The sequence below is a fragment of the Heptranchias perlo genome, chromosome 1 (genome assembly GCF_035084215.1).
Source record: "Heptranchias perlo isolate sHepPer1 chromosome 1, sHepPer1.hap1, whole genome shotgun sequence".
Classification (NCBI taxonomy): Eukaryota; Metazoa; Chordata; class Chondrichthyes; order Hexanchiformes; family Hexanchidae; genus Heptranchias; species Heptranchias perlo.
Genome location: NC_090325.1, coordinates 153052656 through 153078744, shown reverse-complemented (window position 1 = coordinate 153078744; position 26089 = coordinate 153052656). Strand labels below are relative to the sequence as shown.

General features: G+C 45.2%; 1 protein-coding gene across 1 annotated transcript in view; it reads right to left on the bottom strand.

Annotated features, from left to right (window-relative positions):
• Nucleotides 1-26089, bottom strand: part of gask1b (golgi associated kinase 1B) — a 97881-nt gene that overhangs the window by 31145 nt on the left and 40647 nt on the right. Inside the window, exon 2 of the mRNA XM_067992693.1 lies at nucleotides 17560-17774. Coding sequence (XP_067848794.1) covers nucleotides 17560-17774 — 215 coding nt within the window. The remainder of the gene's footprint in view (nucleotides 1-17559; nucleotides 17775-26089) is intronic.

Below are 26089 nucleotides of genomic sequence, written 5' to 3'. Positions count from 1 at the left end.
GCTTGTCATCAAGATTGCAGCCCATGGAATAAAAGGGGCAGTAGCAACATGGATGCAGAATTGACTAAGTGACAGGAAACAGAGAGTAGTGGTGAACGGTTGTTTTTCGGACTGGAGGGAGGTGTGCAGTGGTGTTCCCCAGGGGTTGGTGCTGGGACCACTGCTTTTCTTGATATAAATTAATGACTTGGACTTGGGTGAATAGGGCACAATTTCCAAATTTGCAGATGACACAAAACTTGGCAGTGTAGTGAACAGTGAGGAGAATAGAGATAGACTTCAAGAGGATATAGACAGGCTGGTGGCATGGGTGGACACATGGCAGATGAAATTTAATGCAGAAAAATGGGAAGTGATACATTTCAGTAGGAAGAATGAGGAGAGGCAATATAAACTAGAGGGCACAATTCTAAAAGGGGTACAGGAACAGAGAGATCTGGGGGTATATGTGCACAAATGGTTGAAGGTGGCAGGGCAGGTTGCGAAAGCAGTTAAAAAAGCATTTGGGATCCTGGGCTTCATAAATGGAGGCTTGGAGCAGAAAAGTAAGGAAGTCATGATGAAACTTTATAAAACACTGGTTCAGCCACAACATGATTATTATGTCCAGTTCTGGGCATCGCACTTTAGGGAAGATATGAAGGCCATAGAGTGGGTGCAGAAGAGATTTACTAGAATGATTCCAGGGATGAGGGACTTTAGTTACGTGGATAGACTGGAGAAGCTGGGGTTGTTCTCCTTGGGACAGAGAAGGTTGTGACAAGATTTGATAGAGGTATTCAAAATCATGAAGGGTCTAAACAGAGTAGATAGAGAGAAACTGTTCCCACTGGCCAAAAGGTCAAAAACCAGAGGACATAGATTGAAAGTGATTGGCAAAAGAACCAAAGTTGACATGAGGAAAAACTTTTTACACAGCGAGTGGTTAGGATCTGAAATGCACTGCCTGAGGGGGTGGTGGAGGCAGATTCAATCATGGCCTTCAAAAGAGAACTGGATATTTACTTGAAAGGAAAAAAATTGCATGGCTACGGGGATAGGGCGGCGGAGTGGGACTAGCTGGATTGCTCTTGCATAGAGCCGGCGCAGACTCAATGGGCAGAATGGCCTCCTTCCGTGCTCTAACCTCTCTATGATTCTATGAAAAAACTCTATCAAGTTAGTGAAGCCTAGGCCCCAAATCCCCTTCTCCTTTAATAGCACGTCTGAACAGAGAAACTCATAAATATAACACATGTCTATGACTCCATGCTATACTAAATCGAAGAAACGACAGAGTACTCCACTGAGGTATCTAGAAAATTTCATTCATCCAAATCCTTCACAATACATAAAGCCTGGTCCAGATATAACACTGAATTATGCTCCCTTTCAAAACCAACATCAAAGTGGACCTAAGCTATTGGCTTCATCCCTCACCACAACCTCCGTCCCCTTCCCCGGCTACTGTCTTAGGCTGAACCAGTTTGTTCGCAACCTGGCATCCTAGTCAACCCCAAGCTGAACTTGTGACACCCATATCCTGTGCATCACAAAGATTGCCTACTTCCACCATTGCCAACATTGTCCACCCCTACCTCAGTTTATCTGCCACTTAAACTCTCATCCATGCCTTTGTCACCACCAATGCTCACCTATTCAGCTTCACATGCTCCACCTTCCATAAACCTCAGCTCAACCAAACTTGCCTGTAACCTATCCTGCACCAAGTCTCGCTGGGTCATAACCCCTGTCCTGGCTCCTGGTTCCCCATGCCTCAAATTTAAATTTCTCAACCTTGTAGTTAAATCCTTTCATAGCCTCACCCCTCCCTATCTCAGTAACTTCCTCCAGCCCTACAGTCACCCCCTCTCCTCCCCCCGCCCTCCTGAACTCTCCAGTCCTCTGATTCTGACTTCTTGTGCATTCCCCCTCTCTTCATGCCACCATTTGTTGCCGCACCTTCGGCTGCCTAAGTCCCACGTTCTTGAATTCCCTCCCTAAATTTCTCCACCCGTTCACTTCCTTCTCTTCCTTTAAGACTTTCCTCTTCTACCAAGCTCTTTGGTGTCCATTTCTTTGATTACACCTCTATGAAGCACTTTGGGACTTTTTCTAAGATTAAAGGTGCTATATAAATGCAAGTTGTAGTTGAGTCCATTGCTAATGTGATCAGCTCCACTGGTGCTTTTACTGTATCATTTTACATGTAAATCTAGAGCATATTTTCTGTAAACATACCATATACTTGCTTTGCAGCTGAAAAGCCTTCAAAGTGTAACACAGTTCAAAATGTACCTCAATGGTTTATTTCTACAGCACAATAATAAGCCCTGTCAGACGTATACATTTCCTGCTTCACTCGATGAGGTGGGCAGTATGTCGGGTTTTACCCCATGACTGAATGAGTCATCCAGCTGATTGTTTGAGAACTGACAAAACAATTTCTCGTGCTGATAATTACCAAAAATCCTTGCAGTTTATCTGAAAAATGGTTACCAAAGAACAGCTTTTCATGGAGATTCATTTTAGCATAAATGTGTCTCATCAGAAATTACTTTTTGAAAAACCTGGGTGAAATGGTTTACATGTTTTTGCAAAAAGACAGTTTGGATTCATGGCCTATAGAGGTCAGGAAAAGGAAAGGATGCTGAGCCTTGAAAAGCAGGAAGTATTGATTAATGAAGCCTTTTACACAGACTTTCCACTCTGGATATCCCTGAAATGGCCATAAATCCATTGTTTCTTAAATGGAACATGTCACATAACTCATGTGTTACTCTATCACAAGGAAGTTACTTCTTATCCTATAAATGTACGATTTGAAGAAATTCACAACACAATGTATATACTTTTTGCCCATTTTCTATCTCTCTTTAATTACTCTACGCCATACACCATTACCCAACTGAGGGTACAGGAAATTTGACTTGTATTCATTCCATCAGTCTAGGTGGATTCAAACCTCGGGGAGATTTTAACCCTACCCGTCCGAGCGGCTGGGCAGTTAAAATCACCTAGGTCACTTACTTGCCCTGGAGCCACCGGGAGCTGACCTGCCGCTATTTTAACCTGATCCACTAAGCAGGTGGCTAGGACACTTGCCCAAAACTAGTGGAGTATTTTTTAACAAATATAGGCCCCGCCGCTTATAGCGGGCACCTCCATGCTAAACCGGTTTGCCCACTATACGCGATGGCCAGTATAATGCGACTGTGTTAATAAAATTAAAAATCTTTTTTTTTTCAAATCATTTCCTTTTGAATTAACATTATTTACAAGAGTTAAATTCTAGTACTGTTTTGTAAGGCATTCCTTAATGTCAATTCTTAACCTGCCTTGGACCTGCTGATGACTAGAAAGTCAGTTGGTGTTTTCTAGTGCTGCAGCAGTGAAGTTTCTGTAATTGATGCTTTGACTTCACTTCATTCAAACCCAATTTTATTTTTGCTTAAATTCATCTACAGCAAGAAGAAAGATCTTTGCATTTATATAATGCCCAGTAACTATCGGAATGTTTCAAAGTGAATTTGCTGAAGTATGGGCTCATACCTGAACTATTTCAGAAGAAATGGAAGCCTAAGGGAAGTGAAGTCTGCCTCAATATGGCTCTTTTATTGCATTCAGCGCATGTTAAAGAGGTGTGAACTAGTGAGCACTGTAGACATAACTGTTTCTGCCTTAAACGAACGGAGCACTAAACACGCTATAATCGGCAACTTTGAAAATGGCATTAATGGAAGTGGATAATTGTTATCGCTTTTTGGCTGATAATAAGCGACTGCCTGTTTTAAACATGGATGTTTTAAGTGATAGGGACTGTACACGTTGGGTTCCAATGACACATTAGGACCCGACTGCAATTTTTACTCGGAGGTTGAGTGAGAAGCGACAATGAGTTTCCCACCAGGCCAACCCAGCGAAGAAGTGAATCAGGGCTAGAAGAGGCCCTGGAACTCTCTTCCTAACAGCACTGTGGGAGAACCTTCACCACACGGACTGCCGCGGTTCAAGAAGGCGGCTCACCACCACCTTCTCAAGGGCAATTAGGGATGGGCAATAAATGCCGGCCTCGCCAGCGACGCCCACATCCCATGAATGAATAAAAGAAAAGGAGCAGGGGCATTCCTCCAAGCCCCACAAAGAAATCTTAGGCCTTTCCCTGCTGCGATCTCATCCCCCCCCAGATCATAGGAACTCCGTAGGATGGCCAAGCAGCCAATCCTGCCACTTAACTAGTTTCAGTGACTGGCCTCTGCAAAAATTTCTGCCGCTGACCACCGAATTCCGGCCTAGAATAGGTGGGAAGTCGGCTGGCGGCATTTAAGTGAGGCCCGGGAGTTAAAATACCCAAGGCCTCATCTTTGAACATAAGGACATACGAAATTGGAGCAGGAGTAGGCCATATGGCCCCTCAAACCTACTCCGCCATGCAATAAGATCATGACGGATCTTCTACCTCAACTACACTTTCCCACCCTATCCTCATATCCCTTGATTCCCTTAGTGTCCAAAAATCTATCGATCACAATCTTGAATATACTCAATGTCTGAGCATCCACAGCCCTCTGGGGTAGAGAATTCCAAAGATTCACAACCCTCTAGGTGAAGAAATTTCTCCTCACCTCAGTACTAAATGGCCGACCCCTTACCTTGAGACTATGACCCCTAGCTCTAGACTCTCCAGCCAGAGGAAACAGCCTCTCAGCATCTACCCTGTCAAGCTGTCTAAGAATTTAATGCGTTTCAATGAAATCTCCTCACATTCTTCTAAACTCCAGTCATAGGGGGTATTTTTGACTTTGGGTGCTCGTGTAAAATAGGCGATATCGATTCAGCTACCCATTATACATCTCTCCTGATTTTCATTTCCATTTCAAATCGGGAGAGATGTATAATGGGCAGCTGAACAAATATCGCCCATTTTACACTATCACCCAAAGTCAAAATTACCTCCATGGTCGACCCAAATAGGATGGCTAAAATTAGGAAGTCAACTTTTTTAAATTTTAAAATATACTTTATTTCATAAGATTTAAGGATACACTCTGTTCATGTAAATACACAAGTCCATTCAAAACAATACAATTTGGACCGTACACACACCGATCCCGTCATTATAATTTAAAACACAGTACATATCTTCTAATACATTCTGTACAATACAAAGTGGGTTGGCCTTACACAGTGGCCTTTCCCCATACAGCCTTTGTGTAGGCCGTAACTCGCTTCAGTGCATCCTGTAGCACGTACTGCTGGACCTTGGAGTGTGCCAGTCGGCAGCATTCGGTCGTGAACAGCTCCTGCAGCTGGAAGACCAGCAGGTTTCGGGGCGGACCAAAGGGCCTTCTTCACCGAACTGAAGATCTTCTGGCAGCAGTTGATATCCGTCTCAGTGTTGATCCAGGGAACAGCCCGTAGAGCAATGTTACCGAACTGTTGGGAATGAACTGGGACGGATACCAATGCATCTCTCCCCACAACTTCTGCGCAAAGGGCCAGTCCACCAGGAGGTGGACGAAGGTCTCGTCCCTGCAGCAGCCTCGAGGGCTGCTCATGGTGGTGCTGAGATTCGGTGCATGTTGGAAGGACCGCACTGGGAGGGCCCTTCTCACCACCATCCAAACTACACCCTGGTGCCTGTTGGTCAGTTCCAGCAATGAGATATTCTGCCAAATGGCATTAATGAGGAACTGCCCAATTGGATCATTTCCTTTCCCTGCAGGACCCCCAGAACGTTCCGTGCCGACCACATTCTGACGACCTTGTGGTCGAAGGGGTTCCTCCTCAGGAACTTCTCCACCTGGGACAGGTGGTGGGGTACGGTCCAGCTGGATGGGATGTTCTGTATGTGCTCGGCCAGCATGGCCAGACCCCACCTTCTCAGTGTGGTGGACAGGAAGAAACTCAGCACGTAGAGACGCTTTGGGCAGGTTCTCAGTGAGGGGTTCAATAACCGGGTGGGGAATCTGGAGAAAAAAATTGTGCTGCTTCCTGCGCGATCGCGATTCAATTGGAGCCACTCAGTTTCCAGGTTTTGCATCCTCAGGCTGTGCAGCGGGCGGACTGCGCACCCATATGACGTGTTTAAAGCCTACTATTTAAAAGGGCCACTCCAGCAATGCACTTGGAAGGAGAAAGGAGGAAAAAATGAGAGAGGAATGTCGTAGAGCGAAGCCAGCACATAGATTCCCCGATGCCGGCCTGGAGACATTGCTGGGTGCAGTAAGAAGCAGGAGGGAGGTGCTGTACCCAGCAGACTGCAGCAAGAAAACTGGTCATTTCACCAAGAAGGCGTGGCTGGAGGTGGCAGATGAGCTGAGCAGCAGAAGCACGGTGCTCCGGTCGAGGCTTCAATGCAGAAAGAGATTTAATGACCTAACCAGGTCAGGAAAAGTGATTACAGTTACTAATTGACCTGCATTCCGTGGTGAACAGTACCCCCACCCCCACACTGCCCTGCGAAGCCTACTCCATCACAACACTCACACCCACTTAAGGCTCGGACTCGACTCACCTTCACTTTCTGTGCACTTCTTCACCCCCCCGCCCCCCGCATTTGTGTACCCACCTCTCCCAATCACCCCAATCCTGATGCAATGTGATCAATCTCTCTGATAGTCACCCTCTGATGCATCTGTTTCATTGTCATCCTGACCCAAAGCAATGCATCCATCGGGTGACCACTTCACCCTAATTCACTCACATGTCTGTACTTTCTCCCCTTGTAGGAGAAGAGAGCACAAAATGCAAGGGAGAGGGCGAGGACTGGAGGGGGCATCCCCAAATCGTGGTCCTCACAGAGGCGGAAGAGGAGGCCATGGATATTAGCCGGATGGTGGAGTCCCTGGTCACTGGGGATGCTGAGACTGGCACCCCACAAACGTCTGGTGACAGAACTTTAACATCCCTCACACACAACATGGATTGAGATTATCAATGATCTGATGCAAACCTCAGTATGCTCATCGCAACTTTACTTCTGCGATGATTATTAATATTGCTGTATGTTCTTTTCCAAAGCAGTCAAGGAGTGAAGATGTGGGCGAGGGTGATTCCTCAGAGGAGTTCCCTGCCTCTAAGGGGGCACCATCACATCTTAGTGCAGATACTCACACCTCGGTGAGTCCTATTAGAGAGGTGGTTGGGTTGTCACTTGGTGAATCAACACACAAAAGTGAGCACAAGCAGACACTGGTGGCAGGGGCAGCGGTGGAGAGTCCGTGTTGGTGGGCGCACTCCTCTCCAAGCTCTGCTCAGCTTGGCACAGATGCTGAACCCCGGGGGCCATCCTTGAGAAGGAGAATGATAGAGGTACAGGAGCAACTTTGTGAGGGAGTGGAAAACGTGCCATAAACATTCACCACAATAGCGGAGAGGTTGTAGGAGTCCAACTCCATCGCTAGTGGATTGGCGGCTCAGGTAAGTGCGGGAATGTCTGCGATGGAGAGAATGGGAGCCTCCATTGAGCTTCAAGCGCAGCTCACAAATGAGTCCATTCAGGCCTTGACAACGGCCATGCGGACTCAGGATGCCAATATGTCTGCCGCCTTAAACAGGCAGATATATACTTTAGCCGTGGCCTTCAAATGCGTCACAGATGTGCTCCAAGCTGTTGTCCAGCAGAGTGGTAGGTGTGGTGTGGGCCTGGCCCAGGAGAGCGATGATAGCGAAAGGGGACATGGAAGGGGGACGCCACTCAAAGCGCACCCACATCTCACCTGTTGCCCCCCGCTCAACCGGTACCCGCAGTGCTGACTCTGCTCCAGATGGCCAAATCTGTCCCTGAACAGGGTGCAGGTGGAGCAGCCTTTGGAGGGGCCTTCATGGGCTCCAAAACCCAGAGGTCGTAGGACGAAAGCATCTAAGCGGTCGGGGCATGAATCTGAGCAACCTTCCACTACCTCTGCTGCAGCCTCAGGAGATGCACCACATAGAAGTAGTAGAAAGAGAAAGTCAATGGTTTTGTAATCACCAAGGGCATTCACAAGACAGACTGTCATATTTTTCATTTCTATTTGGTTTATGTTAACATCACATTAAATGTTATGATTCTCGGTACCACTGCCACGTCTTGTCCATTCTTGAGTCCCTTTTATGAAAGCCCCCTTACATGTGGTTGCTTATGAAAGGCGAATTGATGCCACCCAATGGGTGCATTTGCAATGGGTGCATGTGTAGTTGTATGACTGTTTTGTGCAACCTGACCGGGGTGGGGTGGGGAGGGGGGGGTGGGGTGGTGGTGCTGTCGTTGTGTTGGTCATTACAGGTGGTCTGAGTACATGTCTGTAGTCACTTTGCAGATCTCCCTATGAGAATCTATCAAATATGAGTGACTCCCTGGCATGATGAGCAGCCAGGTGAGATACTGTTTCAATGATGGTTTGCTCATCATCATCCTCCTCCTCCTTCTCGTCTTCTTCTTCAATGTTGATGGTAGGTGCGGCTGCTTGTGGAACGCATGGGACCTCATCCACGGGTAACCCTCTCTGTTGAGCGATGTTGTGCAGGACGCAGTATACGAGTATTATTCTACACAACCCTCGCTGAGAGGAGCCGAGCCGAGCGGAGGGAGCGTCCGATAAAAGGCGGGATTTCAGAGCGCTGAGAACAGCTGAGAGGAACCGAGCCGAGCGGAGGGAGCGTCCGATAAAAGGCGGGATTTCAGAGCGCTGAGAACAGCTGAGAGGAGCCGAGCCGAGCGGAGGGAGCGTCCGATAAAAGGCGGGATTTCAGAGCGCTGAGAACAGCTGAGAGGAGCCGAGCGGAGGGAGCGTCCGATAAAAGGCGGGATTTCAGAGCGCTGAGAACAGCTGAGAGGAGCCGAGCGGAGGGAGCGTCCGATAAAAGGCGGGATTTCAGAGCGCTGAGAACAGCTGAGAGGAGCCGAGCGGAGCAGAGGGAGCGTCCGATAAAAGGCGGGATTTCAGAGCGCTGAGAACAGCTGAGAGGAGCCGAGCGGAGGGAGCGTCCGATAAAAGGCGGGATTTCAGAGCGGAGCTGCGACCGAGTTCGAAGTGACGTCAGGAATCAGATCGGGACGCGACACAGGGGAGGCACCTGATTGGTGAGTAGGTTCAGGTGAGTATTTCTACTTATCGACAGTAACTAAAGTAAAAAGAAAGGGAAGGTCTGCAGGTCTTATAGGAAGTAGCGTTTATTTTTTAGTGAATCAAGGTCCCTAGTGTAGTTAACATTCTCTAAATTAAGAACAATTTAAAGGAGTAAACTCCTTAAAGGGAGTGGTAAGTAGTTTTTCTTTCCTTTTTTTTCTCTTGACATTGTAGTTGTTGTTAAGCTAACTTAAGGGTTAAGTCATGGCAGGAGATCCCACAGCCGTGTCATGTTCCTCTTGTGGGATGTGGGAATTCAGGGATCCTTCCTGTATCCCTGATTCCTTCACCTGCGGGAAGTGTGTCCAGCTGCAGCTATTGTTTGACCGCTTGACGGCTCTGGAGCTGCGGATGGACTCACTTTGGAGCATCCGCGATGCTGAGAAAGTCGTGGATAGCACGTTCAGTGAGTTGGTCACACCGCAGATAAAAATTACTGAGGGAGATAGTGAATGGGTGACCAACAGACAGAGGAAGAGTAGGAAGGCAGTGCAGGGGTCCCCTGCGGTCATCTCCCTCCAAAACAGGTATACCGTTTTGGATACTGTTGGGGGAGATGGCTCACCAGGGGAAGGTGGCAGTGGCCAGGTTCATGGCACCGTGGCTGGCTCTGCTGCACAGGTGGGCAGGAAAAAGAGTGGCAGAGCTATAGTGATAGGGGACTCGATTGTAAGGGGAATAGACAGGCGTTTCTGCGGACGCAACCGAGACTCCAGGATGGTATGTTGCCTCCCTGGTGCAAGGATCAAGGATGTCTCGGAGCGGCTGCAGGACATTCTGGAGGGGGAGGGTGAACAGCCAGTTGTCGTGGTGCATATAGGCACCAACGATATAGGTAAAAAACAGGATGAGGTCCTACAAGCTGAATTTAGGGAGTTAGGAGTTAAACTAAAGAGTAGGACCTCAAGGGTAGTAATCTCAGGATTGCTACCAGTGCCACGGGCTAGTCAGAGTAAGAATGACAGGATAGCTAGGATGAATACGTGGCTTGAGAGATGGTGCAAGAGGGAGGGATTCAAATTCCTGGGCCATTGGAACCGGTTCTGGGGGAGGTGGGACCAGTACAAATTGGACGGTCTGCATCTGGGCAGGACTGGAACCAATGTCCTAGGGGGAGTGTCTGCTAGTGCTGTTGGGGAGGGTTTAAACTAATATGGCAGGGGGATGGGAACCGATGCAGGAAGTCAGTGGGAAATAAAGTGGTGACAGAAACAAAAGGCAGTAAGGGAGAGTGTACAAAACATGACCGGACAGATGGTCTGAGAAAGCAGGGCAAAGACCAAGGGAAGTCTAGATTAAACTGCATTTATTTCAATGCAAGAAGTCTGATGGGCAAGGCAGATGAACTCAGGGCATGGATGGGTACATGGGACTGGGATGTTATAGCTATTACTGAAACATGGCTAAAGGAGGGGCAGGACTGGCAGCTCAATGTTCCAGGGTACAGATGCTATTGGAAAGATAGAGCAGGAGGTAAGAGAGGAGGGGGAGTTGCGTTCTTGATTAGGGAGAACATCACGGCAGTAGTGAGAGGGGATATATCCGAGGGTTCGCCCACTGAGTCTATATGGGTAGAACTGAAAAATAAGAAGGGAGAGATCACTTTGATAGGATTGTACTACAGACCCCCAAATAGTCAACGGGAAATTGAGGAGCAAATATGTAAGGAGATTACAGACAGCTGCAAGAAAAATAGGGTGGTAATAGTAGGGGACTTTAACTTTCCCAACATTGACTGGGACAGCCATAGCATTAGGGGCTTGGATGGAGGGAAATTTGTTGAGTGTATTCAGGAGGAATTTCTCATTCAGTATGTGGATGACCCGACTAGAGAGGGGGCAAAACTTGACCTCCTCTTGGGAAATAAGGAAGGGCAGGTGACAGAAGTGTTAGTGAGGGATCACTTTGGGACCAGTGATCATAATTCCATTAGTTTTAAGATAGCTATGGAGAAGGATAGGTCTGGCCCAAAAGTTAAAATTCTAAATTGGGGAAAGGCCAATTTTGATGGTATTAGACAGGAACTTTCAGAAGTTGATTGGGAGAGTCTGTTGGCAGGCAAAGGGACGTCTGATAAGTGGGAGGCTTTCAAAAGTGTGTTAACCAGGGTTCAGGGTAAGCACATTCCTTATAAAGTGAAGGGCAAGGCTGGTAGAAGTAGGGAACCTTGGATGACTCGGGAGATTGAGGCCCTAGTCAAAATGAAGAAGGAGGCATATGACATGCATAGGCAGCTGGGATCAAGTGGATCCCTTGAAGAATATAGAGATTGCCGGAGTAGAGTTAAGAGAGAAATCAGGAGGGCAAAAAGGGGACATGAGATTGCTTTGGCAGATAAGGCAAAGGAGAATCCAAAGAGCTTCGACAAATACATAAAGGGCAAAAGAGTAACTAGGGAGAGAGTAGGGCCTCTTAAGGATCAACAAGGTCATCTATGTGCGGAACCACAAGAGATGGGTGAGATCCTGAATGAATATTTCACATCGGTATTTACGGTTGAGAAAGGCATGGATGTTAGGGAACTTGGGGAAATAAATAGTGATGTCTTGAGGAGTGTACATATTACAGAGAGGGAGGTGCTGGAAGTCTTAACGCGCATCAAGGTAGATAAATCTCCGGGACCTGATGAAATGTATCCCAGGACGTTATGGGAGGTTCGGGAGGAAATTGCGGGTCCCCTAGCAGAGATATTTGAATCATCCACCGCTACAGGTGAGGTGCCTGAAGATTGGAGGGTAGTAAATGTTGTGCCTTTGTTTAAGAAGGGCGGCAGGGAAAAGCCTGGGAGCTACAGACCGGTGAGCCTGACATCTGTAGTGGGTAAGTTGTTAGAGGGTATTCTGAGGGACAGGATCTACAGGCATTTGGAGAGGCAGGGACTGATTAGGAACAGTCAGCATGGTTTTGTGAGAGGAAAATCATGTCTCACGAATTTGATTGAGTTTTTTGAAGGGGTAACCAAGAAGATAGATGAGGGCTGTGCAGTAGACGTGGTCTACATGGACTTCAGCAAAGCTTTTGACAAGGTACCGCATGGTAGGTTGTTACATAAGGTTAAATCTCATGGGATCCAAGGTGAGGTAGCCAATTAGATACAAAATTGGATTGACGACAGAAGACAGAGGGTGGTTGTAGAGGGTTGTTTTTCAAACTGGATGCCTGTGTCCAGCGGTGTGCCTCAGGGATCGGTGCTGGGTCCGCTGTTATTTGTTATTTATATTAATGATTTGGATGAGAATTTAGGAGGCATGGTTAGTAAGTTTGCAGATGACACCAAGATTGGTGGCATTGTGGACAGTGAAGAAGGTTATCTAGGATTGCAACGGGATCTTGATAAATTGGGCCAGTGGGCCGATGAATGGCAGATGGAGTTTAATTTAGATAAATGTGAGGTGATGCATTTTGGTAGATCGAATCGGGCCAGGACCTACTCCGTTAATGGTAGGGCATTGGGGAGAGTTATAGAACAAAGAGATCTAGGAGTACAGGTTCATAGTTCCTTGAAAGTGGAGTCACAGGTGGATAGGGTGGTGAAGAAGGCATTCGGCATGCTTGGTTTCATTGGTCAGAACATTGAATGCAGGAGTTGGGATGTCTTGTTGAAGTTGTACAGGGCATTGGTGAGGCCACACTTGGAGTACTGTGTACAGTTCTGGTCACCCTATTATAGAAAGGATATTATTAAACTAGAAAGAGTGCAGAAAAGATTTACTAGGATGCTACCGGGACTTGATGGTTTGACTTATAGGGAGAGGTTAGACAGACTGGGACTTTTTTCCCTGGAGAGTAGGAGGTTAAGGGGTGATCTTATAGAAGTCTATAAAATAATGAGGGGCATAGATAAGGTAGATAGTCAAAATCTTTTCCCAAAGGTAGGGGAGTCTATAACGAGGGGGCATAGATTTAAGGTGAGAGGGGAGAGATACAAAAGGGTCCAGAGGGGCAATTTTTTCACTCAAAGGGTGGTGAGTGTCTGGAACGAGCTGCCAGAGGCAGTAGTAGAGGCGGGTACAATTTTGTCTTTTAAAAAGCATTTGGACAGTTACATGGGTAAGATGGGTATAGAGGGATATGGGCCAAGTGCAGGAAATTGGGACTAGCTTAGTGGTATAAACTGGGCGACATGGACATGTTGGGCCGAAGGGCCTGTTTCCATGTTGTAACTTCTATGATTCTACGATTCTATGAAGTGAGTACTGAAGGGCTCCCCCAGATCGATCCAGGCACCGGAAGCGCATCTTTAGCATTCCTATGGCTTGCCCTATGACAGACCTTGTGGTGCTGTGACTGTCGTTGTACCGCTTCTGTCCCTCACTGGTGGGGCTCATCACAGATGTCATGAGCCATGTCGGCAGAGGGTATCCCTTGTCTCCAAGGAGCCAGCACTTAAGTCTGTCTTGTGTGTGGAAGAGAGCCAGGATGTTGGACTCATGCAAAATGAAGGAATTATGGCAGCTACCCGGGAATTTGGCACACACCTGTGGAAACCTTCTCCGGTGGTTGCAAACCAGCTGCACAATGATGGAGTGATATCCTTTTCTGTTGATGAACAGTCTTGGCTCATGTGGAGGTCCTCGGATTGCTACATGTGTGCAATCAATTGCACCCTGTACTGGTGGGAAGCCAGCCAGAGAGTGGAAACCCACTGCCTTGTCAGTCTGCGACCACTTGGCGACTCAATCTGAGCCTTCGTAGGCACTGCTCCTCAGGGAGTTCCAGGAAGCTCAGCCTCTGCCTGTAGACCCTCTCACGAGAATAGTGCTTCCTGTGACCTAGGCCCCTGCATTGTTCCCCCCACTGCTCTCCTGCAGGTCCTTGTGACACACTTCTGTCTTGTGGAGCTGCAACTCCCAGAACTGCACCCCGTGCCAGGCACAGATGGTGATGTGCATCCTCCTCAGATGTAGTGCTGAATACATCCATTATGTCCCCCATTCTGATGGTGTCGGTTTGAGGGGGTCCAAAATGCAGGTAAATATGCCTGAACAGAAGGATTCTGAATGTGAACAAAGAAATCTGAGTCTAAACATTAAGAACTCCCAGCCAAAGGTTTGTCTGAGAGAACTACTTGCCGTGGTGCTAAAACTCTCCTTTTATCCCCATTTATCAATCACTGGTTTAAAGGTTCAAATGGCTGCCGGCTGCAACTCGCCTCCATTTCCACGGCGTGTTTCAGAGGCCATGGGAAACATGTTCAGGCAGAGTTAAAATAATTTGTCTGCCTCAATTCCCACAAATGTAATTGATTTAAATACTTCAACTGTCTTAATTCCCCCTTTAAATGTCATCTCACTGGTTTTAATTGTCGGCGGGAGTTCCCAGTTTCTGAAGCATGCACCGAGATGTGTCTGGGTAAACTCATTTTTTGGCGCGTTGGAGCCGGGACTCGTTCCCAGTCCCAACTTTTACAATTTTTACTGTCCCCCTCCCCCCCCCCCCCGCCCCCAATCCACCCATTCTTCAGGGTTAAAATCATGCCCTTGGTGTTTGCATACTGGGGCTCTACACACATCCTGAGGCAGCCACACACAAAGGTGGCCATCAGGATCAGGGCAGCACCTGCCGGTTCCTGCCGGCCATGGAGAGGGAGCGCCCCCCCACATACTAAGCTTCTGTTTGGCCTTTGCGACCCGCTCCTCCCAGTTCTTGGTGCAGGCCTAGGGGTCCCCGGAACCAGATCGCCAGCACCTTGAGATAGTCGGACCTGACAGTGAAGGGAACAAAGGATCGGGTCTCCCACCTGCCAAAGAACATGGCCTCGTTCTTACTGCGGTTCACTCTGGTCCTCGAGGCCAGCTCAAACTGGTCGTGATGCCCATTAGTCTGTGGACCGACTGCTGATTGGAGCAAAAGATGGTGATGTCATCCATGTACAAGGAGGCCTTAATCTGAGAGCCTCCGCTACCTGTGATCGTCACCCCCAAATACCTGCGACCTTCCTGATGGATGCGGCAAACGGCTTGATACAACACACGAGCAAGGCCACAGAGAGAGGACAGCCCTGCTTGACTCCAGATCTGATCTGAAAGCTCTCTGACTCCCATCCCTTGCTTAGGACTGCACTACGGATGTCCACATAGATCAGTCAGATCCAATCGCAGATTCCCTCCCCAAACCTCATTTTGGAGAGCACATCCATCATGTACATGTGGGATATTCTGTCGAAGGCCTTCTCCTGGTCCAATCTGTTGAGGCTGGTGTTCACCCCCTCGTCCTGCGCGTAGGCGATCGTATTCCTGAGCAACGCAAGGCTGTCTTCCAATTGGGGAATCATGAGCCCAAACTCTTATGCTGTCATTCTTTGGAGTGGCGGTGTGCAGGATCACCATTTACATACCTCTAACATATATACCAAATCAATGGGGAATACATTGATTTGAAAAAGTTATGCTTGTTCAAGAAAAATAATTCTGATAATAACACTGTAAAAATTGGAGTGATGGATGGTTTTAAAGTATTTGAACATATGTATTTAAAGTATTTGCAAACATATGCAAAAGGTTTAGACAACAATATTTGTTGCATGGAACACTGGCAGGTTAAATGTAGTTATTTCTCTAAATAGTAGGCGGAACATTCCAAGGACCCATGCCACCGGAGGGGCCTCACCTGCAGCAGGTGACTTAGAGGAAAATAGCGAGTGCTTCACTCCACAATTTTTCATTCATTGACAGAAATTGAGGAAAAATATGGGCAATGCACCCATTATTTTCTGACACCACCCGTAAGCTTGCCATAAGAAGCAGATTTTTTGCTAAAATCCAATAGTCTGATATGCTGTATTTTGTGCATTTGTGATGGAGCCAATTGGGGAAAAAGAGCAGTATGCAGTCAATTTTTAAAATGACTGCATCCATTTTTCAGTTTCCATCATGAGGAAGAAAACCTCAGCGTGATTTAGAAGGTGAGGAAAGGATAGAAATCAAGAGATGGGAAAGTTAGATGGGGGGAAGGGTTGGCCAAAATCATGGTTGAAGAGATAGGTTTATTAAGAGACTTATAAAAGAAAAGACAGTAGGAGCAGTCAAAGTGGTTTTGAGAGAAAGTTCCAAAGGGGAACAAGCAGTAATACAGCGTCAGAGAAGCAGAAGGTACAGGCTGAAGAAGATACACAGGATGAAACCATGAATGGACTTTAACATGAGAATGAGTTCCTTGAAGTTAATGTGCTGGGAAACAGGGAGTCAGTTGAGCTTAGAAAAGTCAGGGGTGATGGAGTTAAACTTAGGCAACAAAGGTCAAAGGGCACTAACATTATGTAAAACTGTTTAACAACACTATTACAATCAGTGGCCCAGTGAGTTGGTACACTGCTCTTTCACCTATAGGACGTAGTTTTGAATCCACTTAGACTGATGGGATGAAAACGTCCTCTCTTTGCTGTAAAGGTCTTAAATGAAATAATTTTGTGAACTTTCATCTCAGTTCCTGACGAGCATGGCTAATAGCACTAGACTTCCAACAAATTGGCCATTAGGAAAAAAGGATTAAAATGCATTGGGAGGAGATTTCCTCTGCAACAAAATCATGTATGTGTTCCTTATAAACACATCAGAGTAGAATTCCCACAGAGATTCCCTGATCTCCTGCCATAACTTTGGCAAAACCTCAGAGAAATGGTGAATGGCTGTTTATGTCATTTCTCCAGATTTTTCATTGATCTCCCTAGTTATGGTGGGATATTGGGAGAACTCCCACAGAATTTACCAGTGATATTCTTTAAGATTTGTTACACTTAATGCACAGGGGAAATCTTCCCTCCATTTTTTTGGCTCAGAGTAGAGGAGGTGTTAATTTGCATCTTAGCTGTGCTATTTCTGTATTGGGAATACTTGATGTTGGCTCCCTCGTCAGGCAAACCTGTCGGCAAACGTATCCTGAGCCAGGAGATGCCAGAATGTAAGTTTAAAATTTACTTTTCAGGTTTCCTTGTGGGCCAGAAGGAACACGAGCATACCTCCAGGCCTCACAAGGAATCTGTGGGCCTCGCTTACACCGGGTTACCCCCACCCCTGATCGAGGCAAAACCCCCTGATCGCGGCCAGACACCCTGATCGCGGCCAGACCCCCTACCAACTGCCGGGGACTGTCCCCACGGGTGCCCGGCTGCAGCTTCCTGCCACAAATTTCTGCTCCCAACCGCCGGCCAGGCAGTCAATGCGGCCAGTTTTGGTGCAGGACTCTGCATTCTTTTATTTAAATGAGGCATCCTCGTTCCAGACCTTGCCAGGTTCATCGCCCGCTATCAGGCTCCCCGAACCCTCCCCACCTCCACGTTAATATCAGGGCCTTCATTTCTCTGTCATTGATATTCCTCACTTTACCAAGAGATAAATTTAATAAACTATCAATTTACCCGTAGGAAAAAGGTGATGCATAGAGGAAAATATCACCAAAATAGCATTTTTGCGGTGAGGTAGTCCTGCATGAAATTGAGAATGTAGAGTGATGTCAAACTATTCCTTACCTGCAGTAGAAAATCAAAGAGAGCTAGCTTGCACCATTCATAATGGTGAATATCTGTACAACTCCAGTCTGGTTTAGGAATTTTGCCATGGACCCAACACTTCCATTTTAGTGACTGCTGGTAAGACTTCCAATTCAATTTGACTGTAGACTGTGTGTCATTATCGGCCACTGACAAGGAAGCATCCCAGAGAATAACAGGACGAGGGAGGCCATCTTTGAAAGAGAAAATAAAATTCAGGTTTGCCTGATCTAATTTACAAAAAGCACACAACCAACCACAGATAACACACAATATCATCTCTGACTTTTGGGATAATCTGAAAGCCTATTTAGTGAGGGCATGTTAGTGGAAGTTTCATTATATGGGCTCTCCATAAAGAAAGTCTTGCAGTTATATAGCAGCTTTGAAGTCCTCGCGACATCCCAAAGTGCTTCATGACCAATAAATTATCTTTTTTTAAGGTAATCTTTGTTATTCTGTAGGCAAACACTGCAGTCATTTTGCACACAGCAAGGTCCCACAAACAGCAATGAAATGAATGACTAGATAATCTGCTTTGGTGGTGCTGGCTGTAGTATGAATATTGGTCAGGAGACTGGGAGACCTCCCTTCTCGTTCAAAAAGTGTTATGGGATGCTATACATCCACCAGAACAGGCAGACAGGGCGCCTCTAACAATGTAACACTTCCTGAAGTGTCAGCCTAGATTATTTGCTCGAGTCCTGGAGTGAGATTTGAACTCACAACCTTCTGACTCAGAGATCAGAGTACTGCCAAATAAGTGGCAATGAGGAAGCCAGGAACAATGTGTGGTACCTCAAAATAATGGTATAATTGGGTGATATACTACAATGACATGGGCAAAACCTTTTAGGAGCAATGTCAGTACAAATATACTTCTAATAAAATTAATGTGAATATTTATTCTGTAAAAGATTGTCCACAAACAAAAAGAACATTCCAAAAATTCTATAATAATCAAAACTAATTTAAAATAAAAATATTTGTATCTGATGTCATTAGATGCCAATGCTGAGAGAAGGCAAATATTATATGCTTTCATCATTGGGGCAGCAGGGAATTTCCAGAAATAGCTCATATTTTTCCTAAGAGAACACCTCCTGTTTAACTACATGCTGCTGTCAATCATACAAGCACTACCAGGTCAGTGGAACTTCCTGTACTTGACTATAGGTAAAAGTTACAACCATATCAATAAGAGGACAATATTTCAGATGAAGCATCGATGTAACAAAAAAAAACCAGTTTTGATGTCATATGGTCAACAGCACAAATGCCACAAAAGCAAATTATAAAAAAGGCTGTTTCAAAGAGATCTTTAAACAACACGGCTTATGACAGAGGTCATGCCAAAGAGATCTTTAAACAACACGGCTTATGACAGAGGTCATGCCAAAGAGATCTTTAAACAACACAGCTTATGACAAAGGTCATGCCAAAGAGATCTTTAAACAACTCGGCTTATGATAGAGGTTGTGCCAAATCTGCAAGTTTAACAGTTGACTCCAGATGAATACACACCCAAGCAAAGCAGAGAACTCTGATCTACCAGAATATTTCACATATACTCCATTTGTAATGATTTCCAAACCAAAAATAACATTTAAATACAAAATCCAGAGCCAAACTTGAAATTTCCCCTAATTATCTGGATATTGATGCCCAACATGACAAGTCTAGTAATTGTCACCTAGAGACAGCAGCACCACTGAGCAGTCTAGTACTTAAGTAGAGAAAAATACAGAGATTTTTTTGTTGAGCACTTTCTGTTGGTTTTGTTAAACTGAATTAACTAATGAATTATTAAATTGTTCAAAGGTTTGGAAATTGACAATATTTTTAATCCAAGCAGAACATTTCTTGGAAAAATAGTTATATACTTTGAGGAGTTACTGTACACACTTCAAAGGGAAATATATGATAGAAAGTGGGGGCTTACAAACAATAAATCTTCAAAACCATTTAACTAATGAGCGCAATAAGCAAATGATTTATGTCTGCTGACTCACAAGTGTTTTATTTTCATTAGTCAACATCACCTAAAGTGCACTCTGCTCATATGGTGTAGAGAAGTGAGTGATTGTGTGTGTGAGTGTTTGTGTGTGTGTGTGTGTGTGTGTAGCGCACATGGTGGGGGTAATTTTGACTTTGTGCGATAGTGTAAAATGGGTGATAGCGAATCGGCAGCTCGTTTTACATCTTTCCCAATTTTTATTTCCACAATGGTGGAATGATTCGCTATCACCCATTTTACACAATGTCAAAATTACCCCCACTAGACTTCAGGTAAAGCAGGGTTAGAGGATGAGGGATAATTAGACTGCCAGCTATGGATCATCATAGTTCTCCCTCAGCTCTGATGCAGTTATCCCCAGGCGCTTGACCTACAGATTGCACTTAGTCTTGACCGTCCCATGTGTAAGGCCACAGCAGATTGACTAGTAATATATCACAAAGTTTACATCTGCAAGCACTTCCTGTGTCAAATTTTCCATTATAAATTCCAATGTCCACATATATAATGGTAACTGCCTATTTAACTTTGTTATGCTGTAATTACACTCACCAGCCGGTGGTGGCACTGTAGCATCTCCGTTTTGCATCTCTAAGCTCCTCAGACTCTACTGCAGATGCAGACTCTAATGCAGCCTCTACTCCTATGCTGTACCAACTGTACTTCACTACAGCTACTTCCCCAAATTGCTTTAAATTTTGTCAAAATATTATTTAAAAATAAGGACAAAATATACAGGCTGGATTTCCCTGTGGGGCACATTTGCTACTTACTGTTCCATCTCTATCACACAGAGGGAGCAAAAAGAAGGAGGTTCCAATATAAGGGCAGAAGCATTCCAAAGATTTTTTTTAAAGTTTGAACAGAAGACTCTCCATGAGACAAAGCCTCTTCCAGATCAGGTATGGAGCAGAGGGAGGGGTGGCCATCACTGGACTCTCTCCAAGAGAACCAGCAACAGGCTTCCCGTTGTTGCCCTCCCTTGACCCCTCCACTGCCTCTGATTTGTCAGGCTTCCTGCCCGACGTCCAGTGCATGTGCAGAAATTTCCACCAATGAAATATTGGGAAGAACAAAGCAATTGTCTTCAGTCCTCGCCACAAAATCTGTTCCCTAGCCACTGACTCCATCCCTCTCCCTGCCCACTGTCTGAGGCTGAACCAGACTGTTCGCAACCTTGGCATCCTATTTGACCCTGAGTTGAGCTTCCAAACCCATATCCTCTCCATCACCAAGACCGCCTATTTAAACCTCCGTAACATCAGCCATCTCCGCCCCTGCCTCGGCTCATCTGCTGCTGAAACCCTCATCCAGGCTTTTGTTACCTCTAGACTCGACTATTCCAATGCTTTCCTGGCCAGCCTTCCACTTTGCACCCTCCATAAACTTGAGCTCATCCAAAACTCTGCTGCCCGTATCCTAACTCACACCAAGTCCCATTCACCCATCACCACTTTTTTTCTTACTTTTTCTTTCTGTCTCCTTTGACTATCTCTTAATCCGATATTTCTTTCCCATTGTTTATTTTGCTTACTGTGCCTGATTTACCATTGAATTCATTATTCTAACTTACACTTCCTGGTTTAGTCTCTGCACAGTTCATTAATGATGCTTCAATCTGATTGGTTAAGGAGATACAGAGCTGCTTGCCCTGTTCACACAGGTCCCAGATGCCCTGTAGAGGGCGCCACACTTTTTGGATCTCTAATTTACAGGGACTTGCCGTACAAAAGTTCGTAGAAAGTCTATAGGCAAGTGCAAGTTTAATGAACTGCGCTGCTCACATCCAGATCAGGGTCATTGTGCAAAGACTGCTGTTTACATGCTTTGTTAGATGATAAAATTGCTAAATTGCTACCTTTTAAAAGTTCAGTATGAAAATTACAAAATTATAACACATGGCAGCACAATCAAGCACAAAATTCTTGGAGATTTGGGACATTTTCCAAGAACAGTCTTAAAACATTGAGGCTCAATAGAAATCTGAGGCTTAACGGTAAGATTTGCCACACCCATGTAGACAGCAGATTAGTAAAATGATTTAAAGCTAACAGCAGCTGTATTTAAAACTCTTTCATTTCAACAAGACTAATACTCAGTTTATAACATATATAGAATTTCGTTTACAATTATTAATCCAAGTTGAATTTTAGTTCTCTCATTATTTACACACCACATCACCAAAACAAAATATGCATTGGCAGCTAATACATTGCTGTCCAAAATGTACATTCTTCTTTATTGGGGTAAAGGCTAGGAGCAGGAATCCGTGCTTGATTAACAGTGTTTTAAATGCAGGAGAACAGACGGATACATCTTTATTGCACAGTAAAACTAAAACAAATTGCTGTCACTTGCACAGTACACTTATATGTCTTCATATTGCAGACAATAGATTGGTTTGACTATGAAATTAATCATAATCTGACCTCTGATATGCAGTATAACTCATCCAAATTGCAGGTTGAATCACTGCCACATCAAGCCAGACCAGCCTCATGGCTCAGACTCAGAGCAGGAGCCGGCTGATTTCCTGCCCTTCCACAATCACTCGCTGGCGGCATTTAAATGAGGCTCAAACCCGTATTAGGTTTGGGCCTCATGCTGGCACGAACAGGCAGGCAGAGGAGCTACTCTGCCGACTTCACACCCGCTTCTTGGCCATTATCTGGTCATTTATCTCCTTGCTGTCTGTGGGACCTTGCTGTGCTCAAATTGGCTGCTGCATTTTCATACATCTTAACGGTGACTACATTTCAAAAGTACTACATTGGTTGTGAAGCATTTTGGGACATCCTGAGGTCATAAAAGGCACAATATAAATGCAAGTTCTTTCTTTTCTACTTTTATTTTGGCAACTTCAATAATTTGCCCTCAGTGATTCCATATATTGAGCCTGCATTCTAGCACTAGGTCTCCCATTAAATTTAGAAGATTCAGTGCAAAGCAACTATTGCTGAAGAGAATTAGCAGAGACTTGTAGCCAATTTTGCGGAATTTATCAAAGCTCATGAGTGGAGTAAGGCACAATTTTGTGGCTTTCAAGGCTACTACAATTCACTAGAAGAAGTTAAAAAGTGGAAGCTCATTTTCCCTTAGTAACACATCATACACACACTAGTCTCTAGCACAGAAGGCAGCAAGCTACAACCTGCCGTAAGGATTGGGAATGCAAATAAAGAACAATGATGAAAACCCACATCCACCCATACCAAGGCACATCAAAACACTATCAAATCAATCTCTAAAGAGGTATATGAACTGTATTTCTTCAATGTGATCTACATTGGACTTATTCCAACAAATATATCTTGAATAATATCCCTTTATATTTCTCACTTTTCCAGTTGCTTTGCATTGTCCTATTCAACTGAATGAGAGACAATCTCATTAGTAATAATCTGAAATATTATTTTTGCTCTAACTCTACTCCCTGAAATAGGGTGCAGTATTTCCAATTTTAAAAAAGCCTCAAAATGCTTCCTAACATTGGCTCATCCAATCTTAAGGTGAGCACACATGTGAAGTGAACCTACACCTGAAGGCTGTGGATTATAGATACTATTAATACATTCTTCAGAATTTTTGAATCTGAAATGGAAGGTAGTATTAGGAAGATCGGTAGATAATTTAATTGAAAATACATTTATTTTATTTGTAACTGAAATAAAACTTAGATAACAGTACCTGGTGGTTAATGGGGCAGAAATAACTCGGTGCGGCAAACGAACAGTGCTTGCCGCTCCAGAGATTTATACTTTCCTTCGAGCACTTCCTTGAATAGGAAGCGGAGAAGAGCCCAGCGTCAGTGTAAGTGAAGCTAGGACCCTGGGAGAAGCTAAATGAACAATCTCTCCCCTCCACCAATCAGATCGCAACATTTTTGATAAGCTGCGTTCACTGTCTCTGCAGGCTTGGAAGTTAAACCAGGAAGTGAAAGGTACAACATTAAAATCAATGTAAAAACAGTTATAGACAGCAAAAGAGAGGATAAGAAATAATTGAATTAAATAAAAGAGACAGAAGTGAAAAGTAAACTAAAATTAATTTTTTAATTTTTTAAAAAACAATTTCAATTACCAAAAACCTATTAAAATAAGGAGTAATGAGACGTCACATTTTTAAAAGTTAATTTTTAGTTGTTTGGCAGTCATTAAGACTTACTGCACTATTAAAACTTAGTTTAGACCTGGTATTTTTAAGCGTACCTGTTTTGTGGCGATATTAGTTACTTTCCAGCTGAGCAGAAAGCAAGTTTGCACTTTCGCAATGATTTCTCTGATTGCAGCGTGTGATATCTCTTTAATTCAAAGCTGTCAACATCGGCAAACCACTAGGAGCAAGTTCCGGATTTCTCTGTTTCACTGTGTATGTGTGAACGCCGGAACTTGCTCCTCCATTTCGCCATTAACAACGGAGAGTGCTGTTGAGCTCCTGTTATTTCGCAAGCGATTTCTGCCCCAATATGTCCCTTTTAGGCAAAATGGTTGAAAATTACATCAATTGAAAGATGAATTATGTTTTCCCTCTGATATTCCACAATGCCAAGATTTTATTGGTTCTCCACAAGTGGAGGTTATGGGTGGATTTGTGTTATTTCTTTTGTGTTGATTGCAGAATAATTATTCAAGTTTTATTCTGTTTCCTAGACACTGACTCCATCCCTCTCCCTGGCCATTGTCTGAGGCTGAACGAGACCGTTTGTAAACTTGGCATCCTATTTGATCCTGAGATGAGCTTCCGACCACATAGCCACTCCATCACCAAGAACACCTACTTCCACCTCCATAACGTTTCTCGTCTCCGCCCCTGCCTCAGCTCATCCGTGCCTTTGTTACCTCTAGATTCAACCATTCCAATGCTCTCCTGGCCGGTCTCCCATCTTCCACTCTCCATAAACGTGAGCTCACCCAAAACTCTGCTGTACGTATCCTAACTTGCAAAAAGTTCTGTTCACCTATCACCCCATGTGCTTGCTGACCTACATTGGCTCCTGGTCCAGTAACGCCTCGATTTTAACATTTTCATCCTTGTTTTCAAATCCCTCCATGACCTCGCCCCTCTGTAACCTCCTCCAGCTCAACAACCCTCCAAGATCTCTGTGCTTCCCCAACTCTTGCCTTTTTTTTAATCATTCATGGGATGTGGGCATCGCTGGAATTACCAGCATTTATTGCCCATCCCTAATTGCCCTTGAGAAGGTGGTGGTGAGCCGCCTTCTTTAACCGCTGCGGTCTGTGTGGTGAACATATTCCCACACTGCTGATATGTAAGGAGTTCCAGGATTTTGACCCAGTGACGATGAAGGAACGGCGATATATTTCCAAGTCGAGATGGTGTGTGACTTGGAGGGGAACATGCAGGTGGTGGTGTTCCCATGCGCCTGCTAGGTGATGGAGGTCGCGGGTTTGAAAGGTGCTGCCGAAGAAGCCTTGGCAAGTTGCTGCAGTGCATCCTGTGGATGGTACACACTGCAGCCACAGTGCGCCGGTGGTGAAGGGAGTGAATGTTTAGGGTGGTGGATGGGTTGCCAATCAAGCTGGCTGCTTTTTCCTGGATGATGTCGAGCTTCTTGAGTGTTGTTGGAGCTTCAATTAGAGAGTATTCCATCACACTCCTGAATTGTGCCCTGTAGATAGTGGAAAGGCTTTGGGGAGTCAGGAGGTGAATCACTCGCTGCTGAATACCTAGTCTCTGACCTGCTTTTGTAGCCACAGTATTTATGTGGCTGGTCCAGTTAAGTTTCTGGTCAATGGTGACCCCCAGGATGTAGATGGTGGGGGATTCAGTGATGGTAATGCTGTTGAATGTCAAGGGAAGGTGGTTAGACTCTCTCTTGTTGGAGATGGTCATTGTCTGGCATTTGTCTAGCGCGAATGTTACTTGTCACTTATCAACCCAAGCCTGGATGTTGTCCAGGTCTTGCTGCATGCGGGAACAGACTGCTTCATTATTTGAGGGGTTGCGAATAGAACTGAACACTGTGCAATCATCATCGAACATCCCATTTCTGACCTTATGATGGAGGGAAGGTCATTGATGAAGCAGCTGAAGATGGTTGAGCCTAGGACACTGCCCTGAGGAACTCCTGCAGCAATGTCCTGGGGCTGAAATGATTGGCCTCCAACAGCCACTACCATCTTCCTTTTTGCTAGATATGACTCCAGCCACTGGAGAGTTTTCCCCCTGATTCCCATTGACTTCAATTTTACGAGGGCTCCTTGGTGCCACACTTGGTCAAATGCTGCCTTGATGTCAAGAGCAGTCACTCTCACCTCACCTCTAGAGTTCAGCTCTTTTGTCCATGTTTGGAGCAAGGCTATAATGAGGTCTGGAACAGAGTGGTCATGGCGGAACCCAAACTGAGCATCGGTGAGCAGGTTATTGGTGAGTAAGTGCCGCTTGATAGCACTGTCGACGAAACCTTCCATCACTTTGCTGATGATTGAGAGTGGACTGATGGGGCGGTAATTGGCCGGATTGGATTTGTCC